This window comes from Melozone crissalis, unplaced genomic scaffold (assembly GCF_028551555.1).
Source record: "Melozone crissalis strain CALT ecotype California unplaced genomic scaffold, PUWL_Pcris_2 ptg000066l_1, whole genome shotgun sequence".
Lineage (NCBI taxonomy): Eukaryota > Metazoa > Chordata > Aves > Passeriformes > Passerellidae > Melozone > Melozone crissalis.
The window spans coordinates 7,609,954-7,632,282 of NW_026535844.1; the positions used below are offsets into that span (position 1 = coordinate 7,609,954).

General features: G+C 55.7%; 1 protein-coding gene and 1 pseudogene across 1 annotated transcript; one reads left to right on the top strand and one right to left on the bottom strand.

Moving 5' to 3' along the window:
* LOC128945472 (zinc finger protein 208-like) overlaps positions 1 to 22,329 on the bottom strand; it is a 294,561-nt pseudogene that overhangs the window by 137,753 nt on the left and 134,479 nt on the right.
* LOC128945531 (class II histocompatibility antigen, B-L beta chain-like) lies at positions 10,218 to 12,693 on the top strand (the record flags this gene model as incomplete). The annotated part of the gene is made up of 5 exons (XM_054289290.1): positions 10,218 to 10,317; positions 10,794 to 11,063; positions 11,432 to 11,441; positions 11,744 to 12,018; positions 12,593 to 12,693. Coding segments are annotated over exons 1-5 (741 nt in total), but the record flags the coding sequence as incomplete, so codon positions are not given.

A 22,329-nucleotide genomic window follows, 5' to 3' on the forward strand; every position in this document is an offset into this window, starting at 1 on the left:
GGACATAGTGGCAAGTCAGGGGGTGAATGAACCCCCTCAGTGCCTTGCAGCAGAGGCAGCTTTCCGCTGTGGCTGCAGCAGAACTGTGTTATAAATGGCAATATAATAATTGGCTTTTGCATTTCTGTATTGGCTTTTGCACATGGTAATTGATCACAATTATTTTGCTATGGTGCTTGATATTGATATCAATTATTGATAATTCCTTGTATCTACTTGTTAGTACAATATAATCTATCTAGGTTTTTTGTCCACTGCAGAGCCTTTTTAATGGTATTATAATGGTCCCTTGGGGCTCGGTCCTGTCGCCCCCGCCCTGTTATCACCGGGACCCCCCATTGTGATGGTGTTTGCAGGGGTCTTCAGATGAGGGAAGAGCAGAGGATGCTGACTCCGTGTTTCAGAAGGCTTGACGTATTATTTTATGCTATATATATTATATTAAAACTATACTAAAAGAATAGAAGGAAGGATTTCATCAGAAGGCCAGCTAAGAATACAAAAAGAATGAATAACAAAGGCTTGTGACTGACCAAGAACCAAGACAGTCCGGACAGCTGGGCTGTGATTGGCCATTAATTAGAAACAACCACATGACATCAATCACAGATGCGCCTGTTGCATTCCACAGCAGCAGGTAACCATTGTTTACATTTTGTTTCTGAGGCCTCTCAGCTTCTCAGGAGAAAAAATCCTAAGGAAAGGGTTTTTCAGAAAATATCATGGCTACACCCCATTATCACCAGGGACACCCCTGAATTTACCAGGGCCTCCCCTGTGGTGAAACCCACAGCTTTAGCCAGGGCCCCGTGGAGAATCTGAATAATAGAAATGCTGACACAGCAGCAAAGAAGCTTCCTGACTCCAGGGACATCCGCCCTATAACCTATGCCTAAAACCATGTAAGGCAATATCTTGTTAACCCTACTATTGGTCACTTATGGTCCCTCTAACCTTTGCCATTGGTCAAGATTGGAACTGGGCCAAGGCTATAAAAGTAGCATACTGTACCCCTACTAACTTAGAAGAAGTGCTGAGACCCTTCACGAACCCCTCCAATAAAGCCATACTCGTGGAACAGCTGGCGTCTTCTCCTTCTCCTCTCTCTACCGTCTGCTGGAGCCTCAAGCCAAGGGCAAGCTACCTAGCAAGCAAAGCTGAAATCATAAGAGCTGGCTAATCTCTATAAGAGCTGAATATTCCCTGCTTGCTAGGGGCTGACCCGCGGCCTTGGTCTGAGCGAGCTGGCCTCTGGCACTCAGTCCCCTTGGGGGCTGAGCTCTGGAGCTGTCATAGCTTGCCAGGATAAGACCAATTAAGGCTCATTACTCCCCCATGCACTGGGACCCCTCCTTCACTGCCCCCCCATTCACTGTCCCCCCAAAGTGCTGGGACCACCCTGATCCATGAGCCCCACCCAGAGTGTCAGGACACCCCTTGGCCTCCCCCGAATCCCCAGCCTGCACTGGGCCCTGCCAGGGCCAGGCTGGCTCCAAAACCCTGCGTGGAGCCATTCAATAAATGCCAATCGGTCTTGTAGTCATGCCCACAGAGGGGGAGGACTGCTCGGGGCGGCCAGTGGGGAGCGACAGAGCAGGGAGGGGGCAGGGACTGAAAAGAGTTAGAAATGGGACTGTGGGAAATGGGGCAGAGCCCAGTGAGTGATGGCCGATGGGGAGATGAGAGGCCTGGGGGGCTGGAATAGGAGCGTGGGAAGGGGCAGGCAATGAAAGGGGTGTGGAAAAGGGGCGGTGCCTGGACAGAAACAAAAGTGGGCGGTGCACAGCAGGTGTGGAATGGGGATGATTCTGGATGATTTTCTCTCCTTTCTCAAATACTTCCATCACCGTGTTCCCCCACACAATGGTGTCATCAATGTACTGCAGCTGTTCTGGAGCTTCACCCTTTTCCAGTGCAGCCAGGATTAGTCCATGGCAGATGATGGGACAGTGCTTCCACCCCTGGGGCAGTTGGTCCCAGGTGTACTGCACACCCCTCCAGGTGAAAGCAAACTGAGGCCTGCATTCTGCTGCCAGAGAAATTGAAAAAAATGCATTAGCAATGCCGATGGTGGCAAACCACTTTGCTGCAGATGGGGCTGTTGAAGGGTGAGTGGGTTTGGCTGACCACCCCTTGGCACTCCAGCTCATGGATCATTTTGTGGATGGGGATCACGGCATCCCAATTCATCCAATACTGCCGGCGGTGCACTGTCAGGGTGACAATTGGTATCTGTTGCTGTTCTACCCTCAGGAGTCCTACTGCAGATGGGTTTTCTGATAGTCCAGGCAAGGTGTTCAACTGCTTCATGTTCTCTGCCTCTACAGCAGCTATTCCAAAAGCCCACCTGAGTCCCTTTGGGTCTTTGTAAAGCCATTCCGGAGGAAGTTTATGCCCAGAATACACGGGGCCTCTGGGCCAGTCACAACAGGATGTTTCTGGGAAGGATCCACTCCTTCCCAGTCAGGCTCACCTCAGCTCCCAACAGGGTCAATTGCTGGGATCCCTCCGTCAATGGAAATAGGTTCTGCCCCCACATGCCCCGATGGTATCAGGGTACACTGCGCACCAATATCAACTAAGACATTGTATTTTTGTGGTTCTGATGTGCCAGGCCATCGGATCCACACCGTCCAAAAGATCTGGTTTTCCCGTGCCTCTCCCTGGCTACAGGCAGGGCCCCCCTTTCCTGGGCATACATGCTAGAGGTACCTTCACTTTAGTGGAACTCCCTTGGTTAGTGTTTCCCTCCTTGAGCTGATGCACCCGTGCTGCCAGGACAGAAGTGGGTTTCCCATTCAACCTTCCCATGTGTCATGGTTTGACCCTGGCACAATGCCAGCGCCCCCATGAGAATACCCTCTCCCTGGTGTCTGCTGTGAGATGTCACCAGGAATAAGCAAAGCAGGCTCCTGCTTAGAAATAAAGAAAATTTTATTAACTAAACTACAAGAAAAGAAAAAAAAAACACAAGGAAAATGAAAACTTTACAAAAGCATTTTCCTCCTCCCACCCACCAAATTTCCCAATGCAATACATTCCCCCCAAATCACCAACTCTCAGTCTGGCACCACCCTTTAGAATACTCAATCTTCAGTTCATCAAGAGGAAAGGAGTCCTTCTTGCACCATAGGCTTCCCCTGGAAACACGCTGAAACCTCGTGTGCTCCCATGTCACTCAGCACCGCCCGGAAAATCCTTTGCCATCGTGACACCTTCCTTCCATGCCCCGTGCTCTCACCACTGTGCATGGACCAGAGCTGCTTCTAGGGTTGTCTTTCAAGGGTGCCTTGTCTCACTCCAAAAAAGACACAGTCTCTCCTTGGGGACATCTGTCCCCCCCAATTTTTCACCCCCTGGGGCCAAGGGGTACCCACACTGAACCCTCCTGGTTCTGAGGCACTGCCTCCCCCTAAATGCAGTCTCTGTGTCACAGGAAAAAAATGGTTCACTCTATGGCCACACAAGAAAAGTCCAGCCAAAAGGCCACTCTGTCATCTCTCCCCCCACTCAAGAGTCTTCTGCACTTCCCTCGTGGCCCATCCCCTCTTATCTCATCTCTTATCTCTCTTCTCATTCAGCTCCAGGAGGACCAGCATTTGCAAGGTTTCTATCATGCAAGAAAAGGGTTAAAAATTTCAGTCTCATGCCTGTCTGGAGCTCCGGAACTCCCACGCTGCCCTGCCGGGCACCTTCTCGCTGCACCCCCCCCTTCTCCTCCTGGGCTGGCACCGCTATCAAATTCAGATGCCGGCTCTCTCGCTCTCTCTCCCCTGGGGAGGGGTGGGGGGTGGCTGCCCGATGTCTCTTGGCGCTCTTCCACCATTCCATCCTCAAGGGCCTCCTCACCTCCCATCTCTGTCCAGGCCCAGGCCTACCACATGGCTGCCCCTCCCCTGCCCAGCAGCAGCAGCTGGATGGGGGGGGGAGATCCGAGCTCTTTCCCTCAAAGTCCCAAGAGAGCTTCCCACAGGAGCAGCTCTGGTTTTTAACCCCTGTGTGTTCTCAGAGGTGTCTCCAAACCTCAGTGGCTACATCAGGTGCCAATGTCAAAACCTGAGAATCTATTGGTAACCACAGCATATCCCAAAAAAAAACCCCTACTTCCTGTCAGTGAAACCACGACAAAATTGTACTCTATCAAAATCAGTGTGATTAAGAAAAATTTGCAGAAGTCAATACATAATAGCAAAAGCCAACACTATCCAGTTATTTATACCAATCCCAGGTCAGGTTTTTCCCTTGCATGGAGCACTTGGGCCTTCCCCGGGCCCCTTCTGCCCTCGTGCAGAGCCGGTGACATTTTCCAGCACACCCAGTTTGTACCCAAGAGCCGGGTGCAGCCGAGAAGGCTCCAAGCGCCTCCTTCCAGGCTGACTCTGCAGGTGCCGAGGCTGCTCTGGGCTCTGCCAGGGCTCTGCTGGGGCTCAGCTCTGGGCCAGGCTGGGCCCGCTCTCCCCTCACATTGCTCCGGGCAGCTGAGGCACAGCGGGAGAAGGAAGGGACACGGCAAGGCAGTTGAGGGTTAAGAGAGTTTTTATTCAAACAACTGCCATAACAAACAGGCTGTCCTAACTACCATAAACTAACTACCAGTGCTAACTACCATAACTAACTACCAGTGCTAACTACCATAACTAACTAGTTGTCCTGACTACTGTAACTGAAAGCTGTCCTCAAGGGCTTCATCTCCTCCGCTGCTCCCTCAGTTGCTTTGCTGCAGTGATCAGAGGGGTCAGGCTGGAGAGAGGCTTGGCTGATGATAAAAATGGGTGCTGCCCAAAGGATACAAAGGAAAGAAATGAACTGTTACTTTCCAGAGTCAAGTTCCTCACAGGCTCTGTTGCAACAGGACAAAGGGAAATGGTTTGAAACTCAGGAGAGGGAAACAGGCTCAGATTAGATCTAAGGAGAATTTTTTAACCAGCAGAGTGGGGAAACACTGACAGAAGGTGTCCAGAGATGTGGGAGGTGCCTCCTCCCTGGAAACATCCAAGCTCGGGTCAGGCAGGGCTCTGGGCCCCCTGAGCTGCTTGAAGATGTCCCTGCTCGCTGTGGGGCACCAGGCCCAGATGAGCTCCAAAGGAGCTGCCAAGCCACAGCAGGCGAGGATTCTGCTTGCTCTGCGTGTGGAACGCAGCCAGACTGGAGACTGTCGGAGGGGGCCCCACAAGAAAACCCCTCCCTGGCGCTGCTGCTTCCCCTGCAGCCCCTGGCCCTCAGCTGCAGCAGCTCCTGGGCAGCCCAGCGCCGCTCCTCGTCCGGCTCCAGGCTGCACTCGAGGCAGTCCCGCAGCAGAGCCGACAGGCGCCGGGGCTCCTGCAGCTGCGGGGTCCCGTTCTGCCGCATCAGAGCGCGAGCCTGCAGGGAAAGCAAACTCAGCGCTCTGCCAGCTCCCTTCACACCCACACGGGCTCACATCCACGCTGGGGCCTCAGCCCCAGCTCCAGGGGCACTTTCCTCCCTGCCACAGATGCTGCTCAGAGCTCATTTTGCTATGCCAGCCAAAAACCCAAACCCTGGGGCTGCCACAGCCACTGCAACATCCAAATGATCTCGCCTTGAGAGCCAGTTTCATTGGCTGACTCTGTCAGTAGGAACCTCCATCAGAAATAGCATATTTTGCTTCTCCAAATGTGGACACCAGCTTTACAGGCCATTTTCCAGAGTCAGTGTGGTCTGCCTGTGTTATTTCAGAGGATTCTTACATCAAGGTCATCTCTGCAGTGCCACTGACACTCAAGTAAATGCATTCCTGATGCCCCATCCCAGAAACTGCCAGGCAAGAAACAGGAGGTTTGTGATGCTGAAAGCTCAAGCTTGGTGACACAGAGAAAGTAGCTTGGACTAGGAAAGAAATATGTTAGACTATGGGGATGTTAAACAATCATCTTCATGTTCTCAACAAGTTTCGCAGTGAGAAGAATCAGGGGGGAGATCATCTTGTAAAAGGTCTTTTAGAAGCTCCTGCAGAAACCTTGTTGTGTTTGGGGCTGGGATTTGGGGTTGGTTTGGGGTTTTCTTGCAAGGTAACATTAGACCTGATGCACTTGCTTCATATTTCCAGGTCATCCTCACAGCCAGATGAGCTGCAACAACATAAATCCCAAAGCAAATTGTTGCTGGACACTGAAGAATATTCTCCTGTGTTGAGGCTGGAGTCCTCTGAGAATTCCCTTCCCATGTAAAGAAACCTCCAGCTGCTGCTCCCAGTGCAGGGTCCCCCTGTGCTCACAGGCCTCTGCAGCCTCTGCAGAATTTGCCTCTTACCATGGCCACCGTTTCCCTGAAGTAAGGAGGTTCTCCTTCCACCATCTCGATGGTCACAATGTCAAAGGCCCAGATGTCCACCTTGGGGCCATAAGGAGATCTGGTCACAACTTCTGGGGCCATCCAGTGAGCAGTGCCCACCATGGAGCTGCGCTGGTCCTGCTCAGGGCTGAGCTGAGTGCAGAGGCCAAAATCACTGAGGACAGAAACAAACCCTGTCAAAGGCAGCTGGAATGAGGAAACCAAGCACCAAGATTCCCCACTCTCGGTCTGAGAGTGCAGTAGTGAAGTCAGCTGGAAAAGCCCTCAGGGCTGTAGCCAAGGAAAGATGGAACTGGACCCTTCAAGAAACCCTCAGCTTTCATGCAGTGGCTTTTACTGATTCCCTTGGAGCTTTAGATTCCCACTGCTGCCCCTCTGGCAGGGCCATAGGCAGAGCAAAGGCACTGCTGGCACCCTGCTCCTCTGCTGAGCTCTCTGCAGGGGCAGCCGCTCTCAGCTGGCAGCAGGGGCCGGGCAGTGCCCCCAGCAGCCCTTGTGGGGCTCTGGCCCTCCCTGGGAAGCAGCCCCACACCCGCAGCCCGGGAGCGCCGTGCCTGGCCAGGAACACCCACCCAGCCTGACAGAGCCGTCCGTGCCCAGGAGGATGTTGGAGCTCTTCAGATCCCTGTGGATCACCCGCTTGGAATGGAGGAAATCCAGGCCCTGCACACACTGAGAGAGAACAATGTGGTAAATAGGTGTGATTTGTGCTGATAAAATTGAAACAGTCATCAATATTGATACAGTAATTAATATTTGGAAATAATAAAACAGATAAAAGTTGTCATGCCAAAGAAGAAAGGGAGAGGAGGGGCTCTACCCCCCTCTCCTGGCAGATGTTCAAGGATAGGAGGAAAAAGCAAGAGATAACAGTTACTAAAAGTTAACTGAGAGAAGTGAAAATCTGGTTGGGTCCCAGGAAAATGCCCGCTATAAGAGATTTATTGCTTTGATGCTAAAATATAGTAATATCTTAGTTTTGGCTTACATTATCCTGGCTTGGTGTGCATGTGTAACCCAAAGGTGAATTAAAGGACAATGAAGAAGACTATACGGCCTTCATCAGTGACTACCCCCAAAGACCTGTGCGACCACCAAACCGAGTGGTGGCGCATGCATGGTAAAGGTGGTGAGGAGGGCGGAGACAGAAAAGTGACGAACCAAAAATAGGAGGAGATGGCATTGACACATGGCATATAAGGGGCGACTTTCACTTGGCAAGCTTGTACGTGAAGTGGCAAGGGTCATTGAACCCTGCCCTCCGTACCCCGCGGTTGTTTTATCTTATGCGCTATTATTTGAACCATTTATACCTAATTTATATATTTGCTAAACTATTTTATTAAAATTGCTGCTACCTTAAATATTGTTTGGGTTTTTTTTATGATGGGATAATTGGGCAAGCATAACACCTGCAAGCACAGAAGGACACCTGTCAGGGCTGGGCTGGCTGCTGAGAATGCCTCGGGCAGGAGGATCCTCCGGCAACGAGCCCAGAGCCACTCTGGGCACTGAGGCCTCCGTGTCCCACAGCAACGGGAACACCACGGGGATGTGGCGCTGTTCCTGTGACATCCCAGCAGCAGCTCACGCAGAAACCACCTGGAAGGTTCTCCTGTGTCACAAAGGAGCACAAAGAACCCTCCCAGGGTACAGCCTATGGCCCAAACTGTGCAAGAGGAACTTGGAAAATGCAACAAACAAGGACACCCCACAGCCCAGCCTGAACACTGAGGAGGAACAAGGACGGCACTGAACCAAAGGAAACGTGACCTTTAGTCACTGATACTTCTGACTAAAAGCAGCAAGCCTTGTTCCATCTGGGATCTTTGTTCTAGTTCTAAAAACAAGCAAGGTTCCCCACTCTAAATACACAGAAGGCAGGAACTGGGGAGGAGGTGGGGTAGGAAGGAGGAGGAGGAGGGAGAGAGGGAAAGGAGGAGCGGGAAGAGGAGGAGCAGGAGCAGGAACAGGAGGAACAGGAGGTTCCAGTGCCCCCTGTGGCCGCAGTCGCGGGACCATCGTCCCCAGCTCGTCCTGCAGGTGAGCGGGGAGGGGGAGCTCATCCCAAATCCATCAGGGGGGTCCCTGAGAGGGTTTTTTATTGGGGTGTGTTTGGAGCTCGCAGATTGTGGAATTGACCCCAGATATCATCTGGTGTCTCTGGGAGGTTTTTTTCTCTGTGTGTGTAGGTTTGGATCTTGCAGGACCCCAAAGCTGAGCCCCTTGGGGGATCTTTGGGGGCCCACAAGGCCATTGCCCAGTATGGGCAGGGGAGGACATTGGTCCTGGGGACCCCCGGGAGAGCAGAGGAGGGGAACCCCTGGGACCCCCAGAGTGGGGAGAGCAGAGAGGGGCAATCCCAGAGCAGGGGGACCCCGGCAGACTGGAAAGAGGGGGAGCCTGGAGAGGAGGGACCCCTGGGATCTCAAAGAAGAACATCAGGGTAGAAGGGACCCCATGGACCCCCAAAAGCCCCTGGATCATCCCTAAGCAGGACGCCGGAGAATGAAGAACCCCTGGAGCCATTGGACCCCTGTGATCCCAAGGAAAGGAAACCTGTGGAACCCCAAAAGTGGAGAGATCAGCAATAGGGAGCTCCTGGGAGAGTTTTTTCGGGCTAAATATTGATGTGTGGAGATTTTCATGGACACAAGACTCCTGCTGAGTTCCAGAGATGGACCTGGCCAGGAGGAGCCTCTACTCCAAGGCGCTCCCACCTTGGTTTCCCCCAAACCAGGGTTTGTCATTCCCAAGCTGTGGCCAGATGGAGGAGGAGGAAAAGCCCCAGAGATCCCTCACAAGGAGGGGCTGCAAACCCAGACCAGGGAGGTGTGGGGAGGAAAGAGCCGCCCAGAGCCAGGAAGGCAGCCGGAGATGCAGCCAGAGCTCAGACCTGGTGGAGCCTCATGGCAGGGAGAAGCCCCACAAGTGCTTGGAATGTGCGAAGGTTTTCAGCTCCAGCTCCACCCTGATGGAACACCTGAACGTCCACACTGGGGAGAGGCCCTGGGAGTGTGGGGAATGTGGGAAGAGCTTCAGTGGGACCTCCGACCTCAGCAAGCACCACAAGATCCACACTGGGGAATGGCCCTAGGAGTGTTCGGAATGTCAGAAGAGCTTCAGGTGGGATTCAGAGATCGTCACTCACCAGCACTTCCACACCAGGGAGAGGCCCTGCAAGCGTCCCGAGTGGGGGAAGAGCTTCGTGCGCTGCTCCAGCTCCATCCCCCATGGGAGGATCCGCGCTGGATGATCCCCAGTGACCCTCGTTGGGCAGAGCCGTGGTGACCCCTGTTCTGGCTGATCCGTGTTGGGATGGGGGAAGGTCCTGGACAGATTTCTTTCCCTTCTCCTTGTGCTGCTGTGATTTGGTTGGTAATGAATTCCCTCCGTGTGCCCAGGCCGGGTCTGTTGTGCCCGGGCAGGATTTGCTGAGGGATCTCTCCCGGCCCTTGTCCCCACGCAGGAACCCTCGGTTCCATTTTCTGTCCCTGTGCGGCTGCGGGGGCAGGGACAGAGCGGCTCTGGGGGTGCCTGGCATCGGGCCAGCGTCACCGCTCGCCACGGGCAGCCCTGAGATGCCGCGCACCTGGGCACGCATTGCTGGGCTCACCTGAGCTCCCACCTGCCCGGCGCCCCAAGGTTCCCCCTCCCCAAAAATCACCCAGCCCGGGGCTGCAGCGTCCCGGTAAGGCCTCAGCCAATGGCAGCGCAGGTAGGAGGCGGCTTAGCCAATGAGAGCTCGGGGCGTTGGATTGCCTCATCGGTTGCCGGGCAGAGCCCGTGGCCGATCGCTGCCCAGAAGCGGCGGCAGCCAATGAGAGCGCGCGGCGCTGCCGAGCCCGCCCTGCTCCGGACTGGCGCTCCCAGCGCAGCGCGGCTGCTTTGGGGCTGCTGCTCCCTGCCCGGCCCCGGCCATGGGGCGAGGGGCGGCAGCTGGGGCCCTGCTGGTAGCACTGGTGGTGCTGGGAGCCCCCCCGGCTGCGGGCGCGGAGCTCTCGGGTGAGCGGGGGGCGGGAGGCGCTGGGACAGTGGGGGAGAATGGGGAAAAGGGGGCGAAGGGGGGAGCCCAGAATGGAGGGGGAGGAGGAGGGGACCTCCCATAGGGAGAGTGGGAGTGGCTGAGGGGTGAGGGAAGGAGAGGGAGGGGTGGGAGAGGGTGGGGAAGGGGGGAAAAGGGGAGGGAGCACCTCAAATCGTTGTGAGAGGGGGCTGGGAATGGAGCCTTTGTAGTAGAATGCGGAAATGGGACCCCAAAATATATTTGGGAGAGGCTGGATGTGTGAGGGGAGAGGATGTGGAAGGGGAAATGGGGCAAGGGCGGCAAAGAGGAAGCGGCAGCGCGGGCAGGAGGGTTCCACGGAAGCCGTGGGGCACAAGAGGTGCGGAGCGGGGATCCGGGGTGGCCCCTGGAGCTCTGGGGGTGCTGGGAGAGGGTGGTGAGTTGGCACTCCCTGACCTGTGTCCTGCACACTCAGGGGTGTTCCAGAGGATGACAAAGTCCGACTGTTACTTCACTAACGGCACGGAGAAGGTGAGGTACGTCCAGAGATCCATCTACAACCGGGATCAGTTCATAATGTTCGACAGCGACGTCGGGCACTTTGTGGGGTTCACCCCCTATGGGGAGAAGTTGGCCAAGCGCTGGAACAGCAACGCGGTATTCATGGAGGACAGACGGACTGCGGTGGACTGGTTCTGCCCGTGCTGGTACAAGAATTTTACCCCGTTCCACACGGAGCGCCGAGGTGAGCGCGAGGCAGAGCGCGTCCCCTCGGGGCCTGCCCTGCCAGTGACCCTGGAGCCCCTCAAAATCTCCATGGGCATCGGCCCAGAGCCCTCAGCCCTCCTTGTGCCGACCCCCGAGGTCTCCAGATCCTCCCAGTCCCTCCCAGTGCCCCCCCGCGCGTCCATTTCAGCGACCCGTAAAGTTGACGCTTGACAACCAATGAGATCGCATCGTTTTCATGACTCATCTGTTGCCAGGCAGACCCGCAGCGCCGAGTGCCTCGCGCCGGACTCGGCCTCCCAGTGCCGCGCACTTCATTCCCAGTTCCTCCCAGTGCCACCAAGATCCCTCCCAGTGCCATTCCAGTCCCTCCAAGACCATGCCCAGTTCCTCCCCAGTCTCTCCCAGTCCATTCCCAGTCTCTTCCCAGTTCATTCACAGTTCACTCTTAGACCTCCACCCTCTCTCCCAGTTCCCCCATTCCTTCCCATCTCTCTGTGTCACCCAACTCCCTCCCAGTCTCTCCCACTCCCTCCCACCACATTCCCCAATCCATTCCCTATCACTCCGAGTCCATTTCAGTCCGTTCCCAGTCCCTCTCCAGCCCAGCCCAGCCCTCCCCTCTCTGTCCCAGTGCCCCGCGGCTGATCCCAGTGTGTTCGCGCTCTCTCTTTCTCTGTCTCTCCCGGTGTCCCCCAGCGTGTCCATCTCGCTGATGCCCCCCTCGAGCTCCCAGCCCGGCCCCGGCCGCCTGCTCTGCTCCGTGATGGATTTCTACCCTGCTGCCATCCAGGTGAGGTGGTTCCAGGGCCAGCAGGAGCTCTCGGAGCACGTGGTGGCCACCGACGTGGTCGCCAACGGGGACTGGACCTACCAGCTGCTGGTGCTGCTGGAAACGCCGCCCCGGCACGAGCTCAGCTACAGCTGCCAGGTGGAGCACGTCAGCCTGGAGCAGCCCCTGAGGCGGCACTGGGGTACGGGGGAGCCCCTGGGGGCGCTGGCAGAGCCACTGGGCTGTGCTGGGAGCCACTGGGAGGGAGCTGGAGAGAGCTGGGCGGGAACTGGGAGAGGGGCTGGAGGCTGGGCAAGGGCTGGGAAGGGGTTTGGGGGATGCTGGGGAGGGTGGGATGGGCTTGGGGGGGTCCTGGTGGGCACTGGGAGGGAGTTTGGGGGCGCTTTGTGTGACTGGGAGGGATTGCAGTGAGCCCCGAGGGGCTGGAAGGAGATCGGCAATGGCAAAGCGGGGCTCGCCATGAGCTCGGTTGTGCTGGGCACAGCCTGGGAGGGCTCTGGCTGAGTCCTGCTGGGGCTGCCAAGGGACTGCGAGAGGCTTTGGGGGTTCTGGGGCGCTGGGGGGCAACTGGGAGGGGGCTGTGGGATGCTGAGAGGGACGGGAGGGGCTTTGGTGGCTCCTGGCCAGGACAAAAAGGGATCGGAGGGAGCTTTCAGTGGTTCCTGGCTGGGCTGGGGACCACAGGGAGGGCGCTGGGAGGGGCTCGGGGTGTCGGTGAGAGGTTTTGGGGGTGCTGAGCCCTGCGGACCCCCCAGAGATGCCGCCGGACGCCGCCCGCAGCAAGATGCTGACGGGCATCGGGGGCTTCGTCTTGGGCTTCGTCTTCCTGGCGCTGGGGCTCGGCTTCTCCCTGCGCAAGAAGGTCAGGGCGGGTGCCGGGGGTGGCGTCCCCGCCGTGGCGGAGCGTGTGCGCTCCCGCCGGGGCCCCCAGCCCGGTGTCACCCCCTTTTCTGTGCCCACAGAGCTCCTGAGCCGGCGGCGGCCGCAGCCCCTCCCCATGGGCTCGGGCCCGGCCGGGACCCCCCGCTCCGTCCCCGCTCCGCTGATTTTGGGGGGTCCCGTGCCCCCCCCAGCCCCGCTGGCGCTCTGCCCCCTCCCAGTGCCTGCTCCCAGTGCTCCCAGTAAAGCTTCCCAGTTGGCCCCGGGCCCGTTTATTGGGGGGCGATGGGACGGATTTTGGCAAAGGGAGGGGGACAAACGGTGGGGGCTGGGCCCGGGAGGAGCGGGAGGAGGAGGAAGGAGAAGGGGGAAGAAGGAGGAAGGAGGGGGGGACGTCAGAGAGAGACGAGGAGAAGGAGGCGGGAGGAGGAGCGGGAGGAGCGATTGAACCAGGAGAGGAGAGGCGGGAGGAAGAGGAGGGGGAGATGAGGAGAGGAGCAGAAACAGGAAAAGTAGGGGGGATCCCCCGGCGTTCATCGAGGTGTCCACGGGGGGGCCAGGAAGATGTGGAACCCGCAGCCAGGAGTGTTCCCAACACGGGGGGCTCTGACCCTGGGGGTCACCCGGGATTATCCAGCGCGGATCTTCCAACGGGAGGTGGAACTGGAGCGAGGCACGGAGCTCGTCCCGCACCGGGCACTGCGGAATCCGCGGGCAGGAACACATGCTCCTCCTGCTCCATCCCCCATCCTGCTATCCAGCATTGCCCTCACGCAGCCCGGGGGTCGCGGGGCGGGGCTGTGCCGTGTGCAGAGCCCGCCCCTGGCGGCGATTGGGCGATGGTGCCGTCAGTCGTGGTTGTGGCGCGCTGATTGGTGGGAGCGGGGCGGAGCAGGGCCCCGGTGGCGGGCTGAGGGCGGCCGTGGCTGGGCAGCGGCGCCATTGTCGGAGCGTGTGTGCGGTCCCGTGAGGGGCGGCAGCGGCCGGAGCGCGGTGAGGCGGCGGCGGAGCTCGGAGGCGGCCGCAGCGCAGGTGGGAGCCGCGCTGGGTTGTGCGGGAGCTCGGGGCTGGCTGCGGGCCTCGGGGGCGGCAGGGGGCTCGGGCGGGTTCGTTGTGCCGTGTCCGGCCCGTGTTGTCGCTGGCGTGAGGGCGCTGCGGGAGCGGCTGCCCGCGGTCTCCTTGCGGCCGCTGCCTCGGCAGGAGCCGCTGCCGGAGCAGCGCTGGCTCGGCCCGGTTGCTGTGGCTGGGACAGAGGGGGCTGCCCTGTGCCCGGGGCTGTGCGGGGAAATTCCCGTGGCCGGAGGTTTCTGTGCGCAGAGGAGACAGAGGAGTCATGTAAAAGTGACTTTATTGCTGAGCAGAGGGAGAGGCCGTGGGGCATTTGCCGTGCGCTCTCTGCCATTGTTGTAGTTCGCAGCCTCCTTTTTATCCTCATTTTCACGGCCTCATCTCCCTCTCCTTTTGCCCCCTGGCTGAGGTACTTGGAAGGTTCAGACAACTGCATGTCCTCGTTAATGTGATTCCCCACTTTTGTCTAACAGCCGATATTCACGGCTCTGTAAAGGGTTTGTTCTTCTGGAAGTTCAGGAATTTAGCGGGACTTTCTGTGAGCAGCAGTCCATGTTAATTAGGAACATTTATTGAAGCTGGTGGTTTCGCCCGTTGCTTCCTTATCTACAAATCCCTGACCCCTCATTCAGCTGCTGAATGAGCTGCACTCTCAAGGTGTGGAGCATGGTAAAAAGATGAAAGTTGCTATAGCACATCAGAGGGGAAACAGCATTCGTTTAACCCATGGTCTGCCAGGGAGCCACAAAACCGTGTCCCATTCCCATCTTTCCACGTTTGGGCTGGAACATGAGGTGCTTTCTTACTTCCTTTGTTATCTGTTTCACCACTTTTCCTTTGTCATCTCTTTGCCAACAGCAGTTTGAGTAATTTAATTTTCCACAAACTCCCCTTTTTTCTGCTAAAAGGCAATATGATCCCATCCCAAGGTGAAATGTTATGTTCCTCATTTCAGTGGATTAGTCGGCAGGAAGGTCAGGAGCTGGAGCTGTCTGGTTGGTTATTGTTGCGAGGACAGCTTGTAATCTAATGATGGCATTGAAATGAGAAATGGGTTCTGTGGCTCCTGATATGAATTGGTTCGGGTTCCCAGGGGCTGGTCCATGGTGTTGTTGAATTTGTTCTGCTGGCCGTTCATCTTTTCCCCATTTTTGGCTGCTCTCTCCAGCCAGGGCTGCATCAATTGACTGCTTTTCTCTAATTAACTCATCAAATACTTGGATACCCAACTGATTTCCCTGAATTTTAGGTAGCAAAAAATCCCCAGTGCTCTAATATACCCTATATAACACAGACAGTGCCAGCACATGTTGGAGTGGGCAGAGGGATGATTCCCTTCCCATTTTTTTATAGTGAAGTTTTCCCAACATTCTGCTTTTGCTGTTTCCCTTTGCAGCTTCCCCCGTTTGTGTTGCAGGGTCAGATATCCTCCCCCTGGGCTCTGCCTTGAGCTGTTCAAATTCCATCAGTGCCAGCAGGCAGAGCTTGGGGTGAGGGGCAGAGGGAATCAGCCCAATTCCTGCCCCGGGCAAGAGACCCAGGTGCATTGTGCACACTTTGCCCAGCAGTGTTCATTTGCATTTCTAAAGCTCCTCTGGAGGCTGCCTGGAATGGAGCTTCTCTTCCAGGGCAGCCATCTGGTGAGTCACATGTGGCCCCCCCCCCCCCCCCCCCCCATATCTGCTTTTTTTTTAAAAAGTATTAACTCTTTATGAGTTCAAAGTATTATGGTTAAATCTGTTCAGTTTTGCAAAATGCAACATAAAGGCAAACATGGAAAAATGCAGAACAAAACTTGCTTTTCACACTTCTGTCCCTAACCCACCTGACCATATAAAGTGGGAATATTATGAAAATTTTTTCTCATATTGTAATTTTGTCACTGAAACTGCAGGGAAAACAAAGACTCTGCAAGAACCTCTTTAGTTTTAGAGAGTCAAGGCATTCCTTTGTTCCTGCCAGGATGTGCAAAAGAAATAATTTTTTTCACAAATAGCCCAGCTGTGCAGAGAAAATCATTCCATGCCATGTGAGTTTTACTGGATTTTTCCTAAACTTTATGTCGTCAGAACTAATCTAAATCCACTGCTTTAATGTTCATTGCTTCCAAGTTGTGTAAGTTTTTAGTATTTGGCTTCCTGTTGAACCCGGATTTCTTTGACTCTGATGTGAATTCGGTCTCCACACTCCTGGATTTCCTTCTCAGCCTTTTCCAGCCCAGGTGTCTCCAGCTCTGCCCGGGCAGTGTCTGGGGTAGCTGTTGGTTGCTGTTTGCTGCTGGGCAATGTTGATGTTTTGTTGCTTGTCATTATCTCTGTGGGTCTTTTGGGCTGTTCCCAGTCTGTTGGGATGTTAAACTCATCTCCATTGAGTGATGTAACACCCCTTATATAAAACCTTTAAAATTCCTTTCCCAAAGGCAAACCTTTGTTTAGAGAAACCTTTCTGAGCAGAGAAATAAGTTTTAAAATAACCGAAATCGGTACATTTTGCAGCAGTGCAGTGGCAGGCAGCCCAGAGTGTGGGTGTCAGTGAGCCCCAGAGTGGAATTGTGCCGTGGTGTTCCCCAGCAGCTGTGGCAGTGCAGGCCCAGCCAGCGCTGAAGCTGCAGCAGTGGCAGCAAGGCTTGGCCCCAGTGGCTGGAGATGGCAGAGGAGGGTGGCCAGGATTGCAGAGGATTCCAGCCAAGGATCTGTGGGCAGACGCAGGGGCTTGGCCCGCTGTGGAGCCCTGGCTGCTGCTGCGTTGCCTTCAGGGCAGGCTCAGGGGCGGCCTCCCATCCTCCTGCTGCAGGTGGGAAGTGCAAATCTCCGGGGCTTCAGAGCCCTTGAGGCCAGGCTGAGGGGTCCCCCCGTGTTGAGCTGTGCTGGCGGCTGTTTGTGGCCTCAGGGACACTTGGCATGGGCCCCTTGGCCACCAGTGGTACTGCTTTGCACTCCTTAGGCAGGAGCCGATGTCCTGGCTGGGTGTTGGCAGCAGCAAAGTGCCAGGGCAGGCTCTGTGCCAGCCCAGCTTCCTGTGGGAGAATGTGCCTTGATATCTGCTCCAGTGGTTGCTGAAGCAGTGAGAATTGCTTTTGCCCCCCTGTTAGGTGCCATGGTGTCAGCAGAAGATGTTGAAGCCTTCCTGCTCAGGGCATTTCAGTGCCAGGCTCTCACAGGCACCCACAGCTGGGCGGGTTGAGCTGAGCATGAGGCAGTGACCTGCGCTGTGTCTGATTCCCCTTCCTTAATAACAGCCTGTCTTGTAGCTCTTTTCCCTTCTGCTGCCCTTGCAGAGCCATCCACAAACACATTTTCTCCCTCAGGCCAGGCAATGTCCCATCAATCTGTCCCAGCCTGGGTCTGGAGCTCTGTCCCTTGAATGCAGTCCTGGGTTCCTTGCCAGCCCCTCTCCAGGCTGTTCAAACAGGAGGCTGGGTTAAAGCCTTGCCCTGTCCTCAGTTCTAAATCCTCCTGTGCCATTGAACAAGTTTCATACTGTAATAACCGAGCCCTGCTCATCCATTTAGAGGCTCTTCTGGTTGTCAGAGCTTTAACTTGATGCCAGACTTGAACTATAGGAGATCCTATATAGGGTTAAATATTTTAGCACAAGAATTCCTTTGGCAAGACCCTGTTTATTATCCACCTATAATTCACATTCTTTTTCCCTGTCTGGAAGGCCCAGGCCACCCACCTCAGTTAATCTTCATTTTAACACTTGAAAATTCTGTGTTTCCTCCTGCTGTCCATCCATCCAGTTTGTTGACTGGCAGGATAGGAGTGTTGTAGGGAGACATCCTTGGCTTCAAAAGCCCAGCCTTTAACAGGGACTCAATCCCAGGCTGTGAGCCCTTCCTTCCATCTCTTGGAACAGGATATTGCTTGTTCTGGTTGCTTTAAAGTAATTTGTAGAGGCTCCATATCTAATTTTCCCTCTTTTCCTGGGGCTGCCCACACTTCTGGGTTCACTTCAGCATGGGCCTTGTCACATTTTGGCACAAAGGTAGAACAGAACTGGTCTCTGTATCCCTTTTGCAGTATTAAAACCCACCTCACAAATTCCTTCCTAGTTAATTACAATCACAGGAGGAAGAAAAAGCAATTCATTTATTTCTGACCTATCCCCCACAGTTTCTAATAGTGGTTGAACAAATCATACCTGGTCAGCTTTCCCACTCATTCCCTTAAAAATTAAAACATTCCTTTACTATTTTCCCCCTAGATCTAAGATTCAGAGTGGATTGAGAGGCCCCTGTGTCCATCAGGAAATGCCTGCTCTCAATGCAGACCCACCCTGAATGTTCTCAAGGGCTGCAGTGTGGAGGGTCCCTGGTGTGATGGGAGCTGTGACTGCCCTGCCAATCCATGTCCATCAAGGGGTAGACTTGCTGGTCCTGAGGGTGCTGCTGTCTGTGCTTGCAGTTTCCTTGTGCCCTGCAGCTGGAGCCCTGGTTCCTTGCCAGGGGCTGTTTGGGTGGGCTCTCCCCTGCCGAGGAGGGCAATGCCTCTGCCAGGTGCTTGTGGCCGAGCCCATGCCCGGGGCCCCCTTGGGCCCTGGGGTTGATCCCTCAGGGGCTGTAGGAACTGTGCCCTGGCCTTTGCCTTCAGCTTGGCCTTTTGCTGCTCCCTTCTTGCACTCACCTGCTGTGCCTTTGTGCCCAAGTGCTGCAGGGCCTTCTTGTGCCCCTCCTGCAGCCCCCCTCGGTGCCTGTGGGTGCTTGTCTTGCTTTACAAGAGAGGTGTCTGCTCGGGAAGGCAGAAAAAGCCTCTCTTGGAATGGAGAATGCAAACCCCCTCCCTCTTAATTTTTAGACTAGTGAAATCAAGGGGCTCTCAGGCAAAGATATGGGAGTAGGAATAACAGTTCTTTACTAGTGTGTATAATAAAGCAAACAAACACCAACAGCTGCGGCACTGACAGCAAACAGAGCCCGGACCCAGTCCCGGCCTTTGGGCTGCGGCGCTTTGCCCTTGGGTGCAGTTCCGGGCACGGCCGGCAGGGGCGCTGGTGGCTCCCGCGGGGCGGGGCAGCGCATCCCTCCCATGGGAACCTCTCTGAACGGAAATAGAGCAATCCCTTCATCTAACTCTTTCACTTTTTACTTTCTCTAGCCTTTCTCCCATGTTTTGAGAAAGAATTTGGAGAGGGCTGCATTTTAACTGAGCTCCTAGTGTTTCGATAAGGTGCTTCCTGTAGAGAGAGAGAGTTTCCCTGAACAGCCAGAGCTGTGGTTACCAAGGGGACGTAACTTAGAGCAGGACGGGGTCAGGGGAGGATATCCCGCTGAGGCTGGGTGGGAGTGTGGGCAGGGTCTGCTGCCGGAATCGCCAGAGGGGGATCTTCCCGTGGAGCCCGAGGCGGAGCGTGGGTAGCCCCCACATGGCTGATGGCGGCTGATCCGGCAGCTGCCGGCAGAGGAAAGGCAGGTGGGAGAGCCCGGCAGCAGCGGCGGTGCCCAGCGCAGGTGGCACGGGCAGGGCAGCCGGGGATGGGATGGCTGGGACCCCCCTGGGTGCGGTGGACGCGGTGACCTCGGAGCAGGCGGCAGGACAGAGCAACCCCCATCTTCCCCAGCATGGGCGGCAGAGCGGCCGCGGGCCAGGCAGTGGGAGCAGGGCACACAAATTGAGCGACAGCGCCGGGGCAGGTGGAGCTGCCCTGGGCAGTGAGGCCGCACCTGGGATGGAAACCGGGGCAGGCGGAGCTGAGGCGGGCAGTGAGCCGGGACCCGGGACAGGCGCCTGGGCCGCGAACGGAGGGGGCAAGACCTGCAGAGGATCCCACTGTCTTTCTGATTTTTCCTCTTGTTCCCTTCCCTTTCATTTCCCCTTTTTCTTTTCTTGTTTTTTTCTTGGAGGTTTCTCATACTTTAAAGATTTTTATTCTCCTAAAATCTCCTGTTTTACATATGGCATTCTCTTTCTTGTAGATTAAATTGGTTTTTTTTTACAAATAAATCCGGAACCTAACAAAACTAAACTTCTGCTTAGATGCTTTAAATTGTCGATTGGCTAACTCACGACGTCCTAATGTTGTTTTTCTCTTCACCTTTTTATTTATCCTTTGGCAAATTAAGCCTCTTTCAGTGTTTTGCTTTGCTACTCCAAAAATTCCAGTGCATGCATAGTTCCTTAAAAAATGATCACGCAACACTTGAGTACCCCAGTGGGTTTTCTGATGCATGTCTTCTAATATTTTCCTAGAAGCACATTTTGTTAGCTAATTGTCTCCCATCAGGAAGTTTCCATTTCCCTGATTTATCTTGTTCACTTCCTATCTTGTTTAATTCTTTTTTCTTGGCTTCCCTAAACTTTGTAATTTCCAGTTTTTCCTCGTTTGGAGTTAGTATTAACTTACGTCTTTCAGCTCCATTTTCTGCTGCATCCTTAGCTTTGTGCTCTGCCCCCAGTTTGCCCAGTTTGCCTCTCCTTTGGCCCGGGCCGGGTTCCCCCCATCCGCAGCGGCTGGGAGCAGCCGAGAGCCCCGCGCTGCCCATCCCGACCTGTCCCGGCTCCATCCCCGCTCCTGCCGCGGGCTGCGAGGGCTGGGGAACGGGACACCGAGGGTGTGGCTGCTGCTGGGGGAGGAGGAGGAGGCAGGGAAGGGCAGGGATGAAAGGGGAGGAGGAGGTGGGGTTAGAGGGGAGGAGCAGGGGGAGGGGGAATGGAAGAAGAGGAGCAGGAGGAAGAGGAGGGACAAAGGTGGATCGGGGCTCAGCTGAGGGAACCACAGCTTCGATCCCTGCCTGAATTCGCAGCCCCCACCTGTGGGTTCATCGCCCCACCCAACGCACTGGTGAGCGGGGAGGGGGAGCTGGGCCCGGATATCCCGGGGTGTGTCTGGGTTGGGGTTTTGGGGGATGTTTGGAGAATGAAGAAGTCCAAGGCTGAGCGGAAAAGGCCTCTTGGGGGGACATCGGGGGTGGCGGTGGCGGCTGCCGGCAGAGGCAGCCTGGAGGAGCAGAGCCCTGTGTCCCCCAGGAGCCCAAAGTGGGGAGCCCAGAGAGGGGGGAGCGCCGCCATTGGCGGGAGCCTCAAGAGCCTGGAGAGGGGCAGGGGGGACTCCTTGGAGCCGCTGCAGCCCAGAGCAGAGAATGAGGGGAGAAGGGAGCCCGGGAGCCTAAACAGCCCCTGGATCCCGAAATGGGGAGAGCGAAGCGGGGGGAGCTTTTGGGATTGCTGGGACTGCCAGCAGCCTGGGGAGGGCGGGCACCGAGGAGAAGGGGGACCCCCAATCCAAGTGTGACCCCTGCAGCTGGGACAGGGGGGAGCTGCTGAACACCAGAGGGGAGGGACCAGGGATGGGGAACTCCTGGGAGGCTTTTTCAGGGCTGAATCTTGGATGTTTGGGAGGTTTTTCTGGAGCCCAGGTGGCCAGTGATTGTAGAGATGGACTTGGGCAGAGGGACCTTCAAACACAGTGTGTGTTGGGGAAGATGAAACAGGAAAAGCTTATAAATATAATTGTCTGGTAGAAGATTTTGGGAATATAGAAAGAATAAGGAAGATTGAAATGAAAGCAAGCTTTGAGATACCTCAGTTAGTGAATAACTGGAAAACAATGGTGTGGCCAGCTGAAGGTAATCCCCTTTTGATGAAACAATTCCCTCTGCTTACAGACAGATCCAAGGGTCAGAGCAGACCCTACTAGCTCAGCAGAAGGGGTCCAAAGAGGAGTTTTTAGGGTGTAAAATGTAACACAGTATGGTGATGTAATGATTCTTACAGCCTGTATGTAAATGCTGTAGGATTTGCATCTGGTACCAGATTGGTTAGTGAGAAATAGAATATTCAACACAGAAGAAGATTGATTGTATTGTAACGGGACCCTTACTCTCTTACGCTTTTGCTCTCTTACTGTCTTACCCTCTCATCCTCTCTATCCCTCTCTTCTCTGGGGCCTGCTCCGAGCTGTGCCTGGCAGCTCCAAGCAGGGCCCTGCACCCAGGCCCTTTGCAATAAACCGCAAGTTCCACGACCTGGCTGCAGAGCTCTCTCGTCTCCATCTGTCCCGACCGTCCTACCCCCCGACGCTCCTACAAATGTGCTCATCCCTTGTTTTCCCCAAACCAGGATTTCCCATTGCCAAGGCCTGGGAGGCTGCGAGGAAGAGGAAGATGCCCCGGGACACTGAGGCAGGTGAGGAGGAAGTCAGTGCCCCTTTCCCCTCTGTGCTTCTCCATCTCCCAGCCCAGCACGGCCCCGGCTGCAGCTCAGCCCTGGGGGGATCTCCTTGCCCTTGCCTGTGGCACGGCGGCAAATCCCATCCTGTCCTTGTCCTTCCTCCCCCAGAGCAGGAGCTGAGCATGGAGAGCAGGGAGGACAAATGCCCGCGGCAGAACCTGGTGGCAGAGGCCGTTTTGAGCGGCTCCACGGCGCAGGAAGCCAACGGGGAGGAAAAGCCCCGGAGATGCCGCACGAGGAGGGGCTGCAAACGCAGCCGGCGGGGATCTGAGGGGGAAAGAGCCAGCCTGGGCCGGGAAGGCGGCCGGAGACGGAGCCAGAGCTCGGAGCTGGTGCTCCATGAGCAGCTCCATGATGGGGAGAAGCCCCACACGTGC